At 36.2% G+C, this 12,425-nt stretch overlaps 1 protein-coding gene across 5 annotated transcripts in view; it reads left to right on the forward strand.

Moving 5' to 3' along the window:
• Nucleotides 1-2,019: 2,019 nt before the first annotated feature.
• Nucleotides 2,020-12,425, forward strand: part of LOC149783858 (uncharacterized) — a 41,955-nt gene continuing 31,549 nt past the window's right edge. The window contains exons 1-3 of one of the 5 annotated variants that reach the window (XM_089932067.1): nucleotides 2,020-2,286; nucleotides 5,022-5,086; nucleotides 5,742-5,888. In XM_089932067.1, the coding sequence (XP_089788193.1) occupies nucleotides 2,174-2,286; nucleotides 5,022-5,086; nucleotides 5,742-5,888 (325 nt within the window). In that variant the 5' untranslated portion in view covers nucleotides 2,020-2,173. Of the gene's footprint in view, nucleotides 2,348-2,544; nucleotides 5,087-5,741; nucleotides 5,889-12,425 lie in introns of those variants that run through there. The other 4 variants (XM_089932069.1, XM_089932068.1, XR_016413694.1 and 1 more) reach the window with 4 other exon arrangements.

Consider the following 12,425-nt stretch of genomic DNA (forward strand, 5'->3'; position numbering starts at 1 on the left):
ACAAGTACTTGCTTCTATAAACTACTATTTGATGATCACGTGATCCATGTTTATGTTTTAGAAAGTCAATATAACTCATGTTTTGGAGAAATAATCTCAGTAGAAGCGGGGCTGTTAAATCTGTTTATGTTCTGCTGTTTGGGGTTATTTCAAATTATTTGGTTTGGAATTACTTCAAATTACTTGGATTCATAAGGATTAATTCTGTTATTTTTTTCTAGAAAATACGTGTGCTCATGTAATATTGTGGAACTAGAACAGTTTTGTTTTTTAAAAATGTATTCAGCTATCAGAAACCGGAGTGATAATTTCTATTTCTACAAGTTACTGTAGACTTCAACACTACAGATTGTAGCATAAGTCATCGTCTTCCATTTTGGATTCTTCGTCGAGATTCGAACGTGAAATCAGTAGAACATTTTGTTATTAGAACTACTACAATTTTATTCTCGGATTAATTTTGGATCATTTTTGGATTTGATTCTATAAAACCGTGAGTTCAGATTTTTTTCTCATTTTTACAGAATTTTTTCAGGAAAATAAATTATTGTATTTTTAAAAGCTTGTTCTTTTCAATCTTTCTTGTGTTACTGTTTTAATATTACAATAGCACCATAGAAGGCTTTCATTGAGAATAATAAAATCTATGTTGGGGTTTGCGCCAAGACAAGGAATAGCCTCGTGGGGAGACAAACACTATAACCCTTTGAATGGGATTTCGATGTTGTTGTTGTTGTATGGTTTATCGCCATTTTCCAGCACAAGATAGGCTATACATGGCGGCCAGTATAACTGGTGGAGGAAGAATCCTGGAAAACCCCTTAAAAAACCACCGACCCACGAGAAGCTATTGGCAATCTTTCTCACGTACCCACTTAGACGAGCTTGAGGCTCGAACCTACGCAGACAGAGGTGAGACGACAGTGATCTGGAACAGAGACTGCTTTAGACCACTCGGCCACTCGGTGCCTCGGGATCTTGTCTTGGTGCAAACACCGACATAGATTATTTTTCTTGCCAATTACTTTTCCAGCTAACTTAAAATAACCATGCACCCTTGCAATTTAGTTAGTAGATTCCAAACTCCGCATTCATCGTGTGCTATTTTTGCTTATTACTCTATATAAAGTTCATCAGGTTTTGTACTTTAAAAAAGAATGAAAATGTGAATAATTATCTAAGTAGAATCTAGCTATATATGCCGCTCTTAGAAAAGGAGAAAAATAATCAAGAAAAAAGTAATAATTGTTATGCAATGGAAGTATTGTGCAATGAGTGTCTTGAGCCACGTGCGTTTGTTTTTCCAAATAAATGTAGATATACTGCGCATTGAGACGAATATGTTAATGAGGGTTACGAAGTGACCTGTCGACACTAAGTATACGAGTATTACGCATGCGAAAACGGAAACATTTGATATTATTGCTGTATTGTCACATCTAATCGATGGATGTCATATGAGATTTACAATAAAAAAAAAAAAAATATTTTATACGGTTAAGTTTTAACTTTCATGAGTTCTAATTTGGAGAATGTTTTATGGTAGGCAACGGTACGATACTGTATTGTAGGCCTACAAGATGAATATGCATACAATTCTAATGAAGTTTGTTGCGACAACAGGAACTTTCTAATTCATGACTTTCTTGTAAATTTATATTTTCTGTCCTGGAAATATGACAAATGTTGCTATCACAAGTGCAATGATACGTTACATGGAAACCTTTTTGTGGAATAGCATGTGGATTGATGAATCAGCCACTATGGTTAGTAAGTACATGGGTTTACATTATCAATCACATTATTATATTTTGAATAAACTGGAACGGATTGTTGGTGTTCAGCAAAGTTAAAAGAAACTGGTTTGAAATAACGCATTTCTGGTTTTTGCTGACTTTGCAATAGCACTTGAGGGAGTCTGATTTTGTGTTGTCCGTTATATGTATTGCCTGTGTCTGAAGTATCACACAGGTCGGTGTGTGTGTGGGTGAATTTTTTGTTTGTTTTGGTGTGATCAAAGTTGGAGTTACTTTATCATTTTATTTCTTTTAGTTATTTATCTATTGTTCTTGTTATTGGATTTTATAAAAGTTTCCATTAGACACAGCAGAAGACAGCAAGGGTTTCTTTTTAAAAGTAGTTTCTAGCGCGTGGACACCATTACTGATACGACATGTATAACCAGACTGAGATTGAAAAAGTAAGATTAGCAAAGCAGACAGATTTATCTGCTGAATGGGTGAGAAATGAACATCCAATGCTTGAAGGGAAACGTTTAAAGATGAAGTATGTGGCGATAGGTTTAGTTGTGTAATTTTAGCAGCATGGAAGTCATTTTGCGTTGTTGGTATGCGCCAACGAAATTTGTTTTGTTAAAATTAAAAATTATTTAGGCCTACTTAAGTCACTGTTTTCTTGCTGTTTTGTTTGTTTAATTTGGAGTGATAAAGATTTATAAAATATTTATATTAAAAAAATTTGGACGGCTTTAACATACCATATTGATAGTCGGTATGTTTTGTTTTGAGGATTCTTTTTATTTTTAAAAAATGTCTTAATCGGGTTTTATACCAACCCTAGGAAAACCAGACATGTGAAGATTGTAATTAAATGTTTGGCTAGTGTGGTCAGCTATATAGATATGTACACTGAACAACCAATGCTTGAAAGGAAACGTTTAAAGATGAAGTATGTGGCGATAGGTTTAGTCTGAATTATTACATGATGGAACATGCTGGAGAAAAACCTTTTCAGTGTGAAGTGTGTAATAAAAGATTTAATCGCACTGGAACTTTGAATGAGCACATGAGGACACATACTGGAGAAAAACCATTTAAGTGTGAAGTTTGTAATAAAAGGTTTAGTCACAGTGGACATTTGAAAAAGCACACGAGGACACATACTGGAGAAAAACCATTCAAGTGTAAAGTATGTAATAAAATGTTTAATACGAGTGAAAATCTAACGGTGCACCAGAGGACCCATACTGGAGAAAAACCATTTCAATGTGAAGTGTGTGACAAAAGGTTTAGTAACAGTGGACAGCTAACAATGCATGTGAGGATACATACTGGAGAAAAACCATATAAGTGTGAAGTATGTGATAAGAGGTTTATTCATAGCGGAACTCTGAATGAGCACATGAGGATACACACCGGGGAAAAACCATATAAGTGTGAAGTATGTGATAAATGGTTTAGTAACTGTGGACCTCTGAATATACACATGAGGATACATACTGGAGAAAAACCATTCAAATGTGAAGTATGTGATAAGCGGTTTAGTAACAGTGGAATTCTAAATGAGCACATAAGAACACATACTGGAGAAAAACCATTCAAGTGTGAAGTGTGTAATAAAGGGTTTAGTGGAAGTGCAAATCTGAAAAAGCACATGAGGACACATACTGGAGAAAAACCATTTAAGTGTGAACAGTGTAATAAAACGTTTAGGCAGAATGGACATTTATCAGTTCACATGAGGATGCATACTGGAGAAAAACCATTTAAGTGTGAAGTATGTGAGAGAAGGTTTAGTGGAAGTGGAGATCTAAAAAAGCACATGAGGATACATACTGGAGAAAAATCATTTAAGTGTGGAATATGTGATAAAAGGTTTAGTAGAAGTGGAATTCTAACAGTGCACATGAGGATACATACTGGAGAGAAACCATTTAAGTGTGAAGTATGTAATAAAATGTTTAGTAAAACTGGAAATCTGAATATTCACATGAGGACACATACTGGAGAAAAACCATTTAAGTGTGAATTATGTGATAAAAGGTTTAGTAAAAGTGGAAATCTTCATATGCACATGAGGACACATACAGGAGAAATGCTATTTATGTGTGAAGTTTGTTTTAAAAGGTTTAATGGAAGAGGAAAACTGGAAGAGCACATGAGGATACATACTTTACAAAAGCCATTTAAGTGTAAAGTATGTAATAAAACATTTAATTCAAGTGGACATCTAGTGATGCACATGAGTATTCATACTGGAGAAAAGTCTCTCGAGTGTGAAGTATGTGATGAAGGTTTAGTCCCAATTGTAATTTAAATGAGCACATAAGGACACATAATGGAAAAGAATAGAATATTCCAGATGTTTTCCATTAGTTTTAAAAAGTCATTATGTATCACAGTAATATAAAATGTCTTTGAATGAGTTCTCAATAATCCCAAATGTCAATGAGCACATTGTAATTGCAATGAATAATTAAAATAATTCCTGAAGAATATATCTGAATGTAACTGGAAACTGATAGATTTCCAGAGACTGATATGAAACAGGAATGAATTCCTTCTTTACAAAGCTACTATTTCTGTGCAGACTGTTACCTGACCTGTGACTCAAAATAATGCTCCAGGTTCGTATTCATGAAACTCAACTCGAAATACCAGAATTTGTCCCTCATGTGAGTGTCCATTCAATGTATAATTCATGAAAACCAATCTCCTCAAATTTGAGTGAACTCAGTTGAGCGGGACATAATGCTCAACGTATTAAGTGCATAAGTGGTCTGTTACTGAAATTTCCATTTATGAAAGTGTAAAATATACTTGCTGCTAAGAGGATGCTTGCACATTTCCATAAATAATCGTGTTGTCTGTATCTGCTTTTTCATAATAGGGTGTCTTGTTTGTAGTATAAATTATGGATTATAGCAAAGTAAAGAAAATGAACAAATAAAGTCAAAAGTAGTATTTGTTTGTTATGACAAAAAAACGATTAAACATAAACAAAATCAATTGTTTCTGCAGTACACATGATATTTAAATTGTGTTTTGATAATTCACTTAACAAAAAGACAAAGGACATTCTGGTTAAAAAATTAACAATTTTAAAACTATGACACAAAATCACATTTTCTTAATTATAGCAGCATTAAGACTTATTCATAATTCTTCTGCTAAAAAGTATTCATCCATACAATTTTAAATTACAATGTGTATTATAAAATGTGCTTATTATCGCAGACTCTGTAAAAATAACTAATATATAACTAACTTTATTATTTCCAGTGTCTCAACTGAACCAAAGAATACTCTGCAATGTCAAAAACAATGTGAAAATGCAAAACAAAGGGGTAATATTTAATTATCAAAATATTCATTTTAACTGTCACTTTATTTGCAGATTAAAATACATGAAGGCTTATTTTGAGGAATATATACATTTCAAATACATACAAGTATTTGGATTTTCATTTGAAATATTGCAAACTTTAACAATTTGGGTGTCTGTAGTCTAAAGTACTCACTGTTATGGATACTGCTGTCTCACCTGTCTGTGGGTTCGAATCTTGGGTTCAGCCAGTGTTGGGTATGTGAGAAAGCTTGCCAATAGCTTCTCATGGGTTTGTGGTTCTTTCCGGGGTTTTCCTGGGCTCTTTCTCCACCATTTATACTGGCCTATCTTGTGCTGAAGAATGGTGTTAAACCCTACAACAACAACAACATCAATTTGTTACAGTTACAGTGTGAACTATATTTATTATTACTGAAATCATATTCCTGAATATAGCAAACTGCATCAATAATATTTACAGAAAATTTAAATAAATGTTTCAAATGAAACCGATTCAGTAATCATCACTACTTGTAACTAAATTAGTAAAAAAAATATTGGCCTTCATGTTTTTTAAATATTTAATTCTTTAACTTATCTTAGCATCAACATGAATATATACCTGCATTTCATACTTTTGCATAATAAATAGTTTCTTCAATAACATTTTTCAGCCCAGGAAACAATTGATGAATTGAGAATGCCAAAAACAGGTGGTGGGCCAAAAGCAGCAACTCTACTACCTTCACAAGAGCTGATTATAAATCAAATATGTGACCACCCACAAATGAGGGACCTGACTTTTGGGTTAGATAACAAGGGTAACACCACCCTATTGACATTATATTTATTTCTTCAGACGTAATAAAGCTTCATCTAATTCTTATACTGTGTGTTCCTTTAATACCATATCCAGGATGTGTAGATCTACTAGAAGAATGGTAACTCTGTACATCGCTGTATCTATGTTATACATATTTCAATCCAGAAAAATTAAAGTCAAAGTTACTGACATTATTATGCCCCAAATATTTATTTAAAATTTTATTGTAAGAAATAAATTTTATCACCTTAAATTTAAAATAATTATGACCTGCAAACATAATACTTCAATCTGAATCAGGTTTTCATCATGAATGCAATTGGGGCACTTTGCTCCTAATCCATGGTTAGCCAGGACATATTTCCCCATACTGCTTGCAAGTAAGGTTTTTCCTTTATTGATTTGGTTAATGATCCGTTGATGATGCTTGATCTTGGTTTTCGGTGCTCTGATGTTGTGACACACTGTTTTTTGTGTTGAGTACAGCATACATCCTTTGACGCATGTATACCGTTGTTTTTGCCATTTGGAAGCAATTTTTGTGGTTATTATTCTGTGCAGTTCAGGGACGCTGTAGTCGATGTGTGTTAGCACAAGTTTGCTTAGGGCATTATTTGCTGCTTGATCGGCCTTTTCGTTGCCTGGGATGTTAATGTGTGATGTAACCCATATGAATTATAGTTTGGCCTTGTCTTTCCATGTTGTTAATTATCAAGTAGGTTTCTTTGAGGAAGTTGTCACGTCCCTCAGAGTTGCATGTTTCAAGTGTTCTGAGTACACTAAGTGAGTCGCTTACTATTAGTACTTTCTGGATTTTCTGTTGGTGTGCTATTTTTACTGCTTCGAGTACAGCCCAGAATTATGCTGTGTATATTGAACATTTGTCTGGGAGTCGATATCCTATTGCATTGTTCAATTCCGGTATGGTTAGTTCTGCAGCGGTTTTGTCTGTGTTATTGGATTTAGACCTGTCTGTGTATATTTTGACAAAGTCTGTGTAGGAGTTATCTAATATAGCGAGATCTTTGATCATATTTCTAATGGGAATTCTTCTTTGGATCCAAGTGATGTTGCTATGGTGTTAATAATTGTTTTTTTCCTTGACCATGGGGTAGGGTCTGGATATTGTATTGGTTCTGCATAGGGGTAGTCAAGTTGTAGTTCTTTGCATAACGTGTGGATCATTTTTCCAGATGGCGGGAGGGGGATGAGTTTCTGGCTAATTGGTATATTGCATTTGTTGATGATGTTTCTTGTTGGATGATTTCAATTTTGGTATCGAGTTTCTGGCGGCATATTTTAGTATAAATTCTTCTCTCCTTAGTGTTAGAGGTGTTTCACCTGTAAGGATTTGTAGCACTTCTTTGGAGGTGTTTTGGAGTGTGCCTGTGTATATTTGTAATGCTTTTGATTGGATTCTGTCAGGGCATTTGAGTAATGTTGGTTTAGCCGATGCGTAGATTTGGCATCCATAATCCATTTGTAATCTAATTAGGGCTCTGTAAAGTGTTACCAATGTGTCTTGGTCTGCACCCCATTGTGAGCCTTTGATATTTTTCAAAAGATTTAGGTCTCCACCACATTTCCGTATTAGTTCGGTTATGTAATGGTTCCATGTGAGATGTTGATCGTAATACATGCCTAAAATTTTTGTTACTCTTTCAAATTTGATTTGTTCGCCTTGGATATATAGGATAGGTGGTTCCATTTTGCATCCTTTATGGGGGAAGAATAAGATTCCCATTATTTTCCCCTTTGATAGTTTAAACCCCCATTTATTGGCCCATTTGACGATGTAGGTTAGGCTATCTTGTAGTTCTATTAACAGTTGTTGGCTGTGTGGGTTGCCCGCTTTCCATAGGCCACTGTTGTCAGCAAATTGTGATATATCTATTTTGCTGGGTTTGATAGAACGTTCTAGATCATTTATCATGATGCTGAATAGGGTCTAACTTAGGACACTTTCTTGAGGGGTGCCGTTCTCTAGCACATATTCTTCTGAATACTGCGCTTCTATTGTGGTTCTGATGTGTCTATCTTTTAAAAATGTTTTGATCCATTTATGCATATTGCCACTGATTCCATAATGGTTCAATCTGGCAATGAGACCATCAGCCCAAACTAAGTCAAAGGCTTTCTCAAGGTCTAAGAAAATAGCTATGAGGTGTCTATCGCTTCTTCTTTTAGCATTTAAAGCTAGTTTGATATGAGACTCGAGCCTTATTAGTTGATCTAGAGTGGAACTTTTGTTGCGGAAGCCACTTTGGTTTTGTGAGAGAAGAGAAGTGCTTTCAAGGTGATGTTTGAGTCTGTTGTTAATCATGGTCTCCATCAGCTTGCATATGGTATATGTAAGGGAGATCGGTTTTTTATGAGGATATTTCAGTGGGATCCTTGCCAGCCTTGGGGATCGAGATGACTATAGTCTTTTTCCATTTTAGGGGGATTTGTCCAGTCTGCTATGATTGATTTATCAAATCTAGTATGACTTCTTCCATATTTGCTGGCATATTCTTATATATCTCGTATCCGAGGTTATCTTCCCCTGGGGAGGTGGTTTTTATATCTAATTTCTGATTTCCATTCGTCCAAGTTAAATGGGTCATTTAATCGAGTGTTCTTTGGATCTAAGTCAGTAAATAGGTGCGAATATTTACACTCTATTGTTTTTCTATGTACTTTGAATTTAGCTGTGTGATTATCGTTTTTACTCATTCCAGCGAAGTGTATTGCTAGTTTTTCTGCTTTATCTTTTTCAGTTTTTGCACCTTTAATGTTTAGAATGCTGTTACTATTTGCACCTCGCATTGCTTTTAGTTTCTTCCAAACTTGTTTTGAATTAATTTGATTAATTTCAATGGTAGAGCAGTATTTTTGCCGAGATATTTCCTTTGCTCTTTAGACTGTTCTTTAATTGTTTAGCTTTTGTTTTATAATTTATATAATCAGTTGAAAGACCTGTATGGCAAAACTTATTGAGGGCTTTCTTTTTTTCCTTGATTTTGTTTTTGCAGTCATCGTTCCACCATGGGATTGGTTGTTTATGAATAGCAGCATTTTTGGTTCCAGTGGTGAATATACTTTGAGTGGTGGCTGCATTGATTGTTTCAAGGATATTTTTGTTACATATGATGATGTCGTTGTCCCGTAGACTGGCTATAGTCACTACGGTGAGTAAGGAGTGGTATGAAGTGGTAACGGGTAGTGTGTGTGTGTGTATGTGTGTGTGTGTGTGTGATTTGGATTTTTAACATAGCTTTAACAATTTTTCAGTCATATCGCTATGATGTCTGCAGTGTGGCAGTTTATAGTGATGTCTAGCACTGGGGAATCATGCCGCAGGCTTGTAGCATGATGTCCCACCCAGTCACATTATCCTGACTCCAGGCCGACCAGTCCTAACAGTAACTTCTTAATGCTGAGTGCCAAGCGAGGCAGCTGTTAGTACCATTTTTGTAAGTCTTTGGTATGACTCGGTCAGGGATAGAACCAACGACCTCCCGCATTCGAGGCGGATGCACTAACCACTAGGCCACTGGAGCGGTCAACAGGGATAGTAAGATTTATGGTAATAATAATGGGGAAATGGTCGCTGCCCAATGTGGTATCTCTGTCTACTTTCCATTTAGATATAGATGCTAATTGGGTGTGCAGATTGTTAAATCAATTGCAGATAGTGATCTGTCCTCTGGTGAAATTCTAGTTTTAGTACCATCATTACGTATAACCAGATTTTGTTGGTGGTCCATTCTTCGAGTAGTTTTCCTCTTTTGTTTAATTGCTTTCCTCTCCATCTTTTGCTATGGGCATTAAAATTGCCACATATCATATACTCATCTGATGTGCTGAGGAGTTGTGCGTAATTGAGATGGGAGACGGTATGTTTGCCAGTGTTGTAAATGTTAAAGATTTCAAAGATGAATTGCCCACTGTGATTGATACTCAAGGGGAGTGGGGTTATTGGGGTCGTTAGTGATTATGGGGTATTGCTGAAATGAAGTATTTGGGATTGAGTCACTGAGAAAGATGGCTAAACCACCCTCCTTTTGTTCGTTATCTCTCATCGTGAAGTTGCTGGCTGAGTAACCTGGGATTTTTGGTATATTTTTTAGTTTTTTGATGGGTAGGTTTTTCTTGGATAAATATCAGATCAGGTTTAATTTTAGTTTGTTGTATTTTGATCATTAATTCTGGTTTGTTGGTATTTAGTCCCTGGCTGTTCCATTGCCAGATTACTATATTTATTTTCCTAGTTGTATCCATTTATGTTGATAGAATTAAATAAGGTAGTTTCTTATAAGTTCAAATCAGTGTGTTTGGTTTGGAGGTGTTTTTCCAATAAATCAGATAGTAACATGAAGAATGGAATAAAAGGTATTTGGTGGATTTGAGAGATATTGGTAATACCCAACTTTAAGTAATGGATAATTATATAATGTGTAAATTCGTCATGTGGGGGCGTACTTTTGTTACCTGCATGGCTTTTTTCCCTGCTACTTGCATTGCTTGGTAATTGTGGATTTGTGATCTCAGAGTTTACTTTGTTTCAGACCTCCTGAACAAAGTTGGAAATATCTGATTTGGTTGGTTTGTTATTACTAATATTATCTAGCATCACCAATTTTTCATAAGTTTTGGGGTGAGGATAGTCTTTGGAGATAGGGTGATGTGCAGTTAGCACATTTTTGTCCAGTGTATGTGCATTTGCTGCTGTGTGTTTCCGCCACAGGCGTCACATCTTTTTTGTTTTGTTTTTGCAGCTGTTGGCTTGATGTCCCCATGATTTGCAATGGCTACATAATCGAGGTTTGATGTTGTATTCCAGTAGCGGGTAAGAGTGGCCATCAAAGTAGACTAGTAGTGGTGGGGTTGAAATGAAGTCAAATAAGATTATGTTGGTCGGGTGTCCTTGGCTTGATTTAAACCTGGAGGCCCTTGATCTGTCGTCCCTTGGTTTATTAATTTCAGGTTAAATTTTTGGTGTAGTTTGATAACCTTTTTATAAGTCGTGTTTGACTTATGACCTGTCATTTTTTTGTGGAATATTACTTTTGGGGTGGCATTAGGTTTTTCCTCCTTTTTCTCATTCTTTGTGCAGACCTGCAGTTCGATGTTTGGAGTACTTTTTGTCTTGTTACACTCACTTTGATTGGTCCTATTTGTTTGAGTTCCGTATAGTTGGCCACTTGTCTTGTGGTGCTGCATCTAACTATGATGTAGTTGGTTTTAGGCCTGATGATTTCAAAGGCTCCAGCATGGGATTTGTATTTGATTAAGACGGATGCCATACTTGTTATACTTACGTTCAGTTGTTTGGAGCTGTTATTGGTAATGAATAAGGTCAGTTCAGTGTTGTGATATTGTCCTTTTACATTTTTTCTCCCCTTACTACCTGGGTTTTCATTTTGGTTTGATGGGTTTCCCCTTTATTTGCATTTGCATTTGTATTACCTCCTGTTGGCCGGGTGGTTACCGTTTTTTTCTTTGTGGCTTTGGTAGTCATCTTGATTGATTTCTTTGTTGTTGTTGCTGGCTTACTGGTTTCTTTGATTGTCTTTTTTGCCTTTGATATTCCATTTATAGGTGTTTTGCCTTTCTTGGTGTTCAGTATTTCCTCTGGTGCTCTTGCTTTTTTTCTTTTCTGGGGATAGCATGTGGCATTATTCATCTTCTGATGGAAGTAGATCATAGATATTGGGATTTGCTAGGCCTGATGAGTTTTTTCCCTTGGATGTTCGTGGGGTTTGGCTAGAATGCAGCACTTCTCATGCTTTTTTGGTGTTTCAGGTTCTTGGATGGTGCTGTTTTAGCCATTTTGTCCTGTTTGGTGTTCTTTCTCTTTTTGTTGGTGGTGGTGAGTTTACGTACACTTGCCATTGGGTTGTCCAGCTGAGATTTATGGATGGGGGGGTTGGCTTTGAGTTGGTGAGGGTGGAAGTGGCGACAAACATTTGGATTGATAATGTGGAGTTGAGTTGGTGGGTGAGGGTATTCGCAGCGATTGTGGTAGTTTTATGTTAGTTGTGGAGTAGGGGGTAAGTGTGGGAGGTTCAATTACATAAGATGGTCGGTCAGCGGTTCAGTTTGCTGTCGGGAAATCCAACAAAAAATCTAACCGGAAAGGCAACCCAGACAGATCCGGAAGTGCTGCGACCAGTTTTGTTATGTTAGGTGGTCCTGTGAATGTTGCCATATGATTGTACTCAAATCCGATTTTTATGGATTTTTTCTTATCTGGGGTTATACTTAGCACCTCCAGGCCGGTCGGGGTGGGTAAACCCGTCGGTGATGTTGCATTTTTCAGTGCTGCCCGATATGTCAGTATTGGGCTACATGCAATAGGTGAGGACATTTGAGACATTTTGGGACAGTTTGTTCATTCCGTTCCGTTCTAGATTATTATTGTTCTGAGATGCGGCTCCCATGATGGGCAGTTGAAGGACATTGTCCGGTATGTGCGAGACAACATTCAATGGCGCTCTATAACTAAACATGCAGTGGGGCTAGAAGTAAAATGCCCATAAATTTTTTGAAA

The sequence above is a fragment of the Sinohyriopsis cumingii genome, chromosome 14 (genome assembly GCF_028554795.1).
Source record: "Sinohyriopsis cumingii isolate HCF-2022 chromosome 14, ASM2855479v2, whole genome shotgun sequence".
NCBI classification, from domain to species: Eukaryota; Metazoa; Mollusca; class Bivalvia; order Unionida; family Unionidae; genus Sinohyriopsis; species Sinohyriopsis cumingii.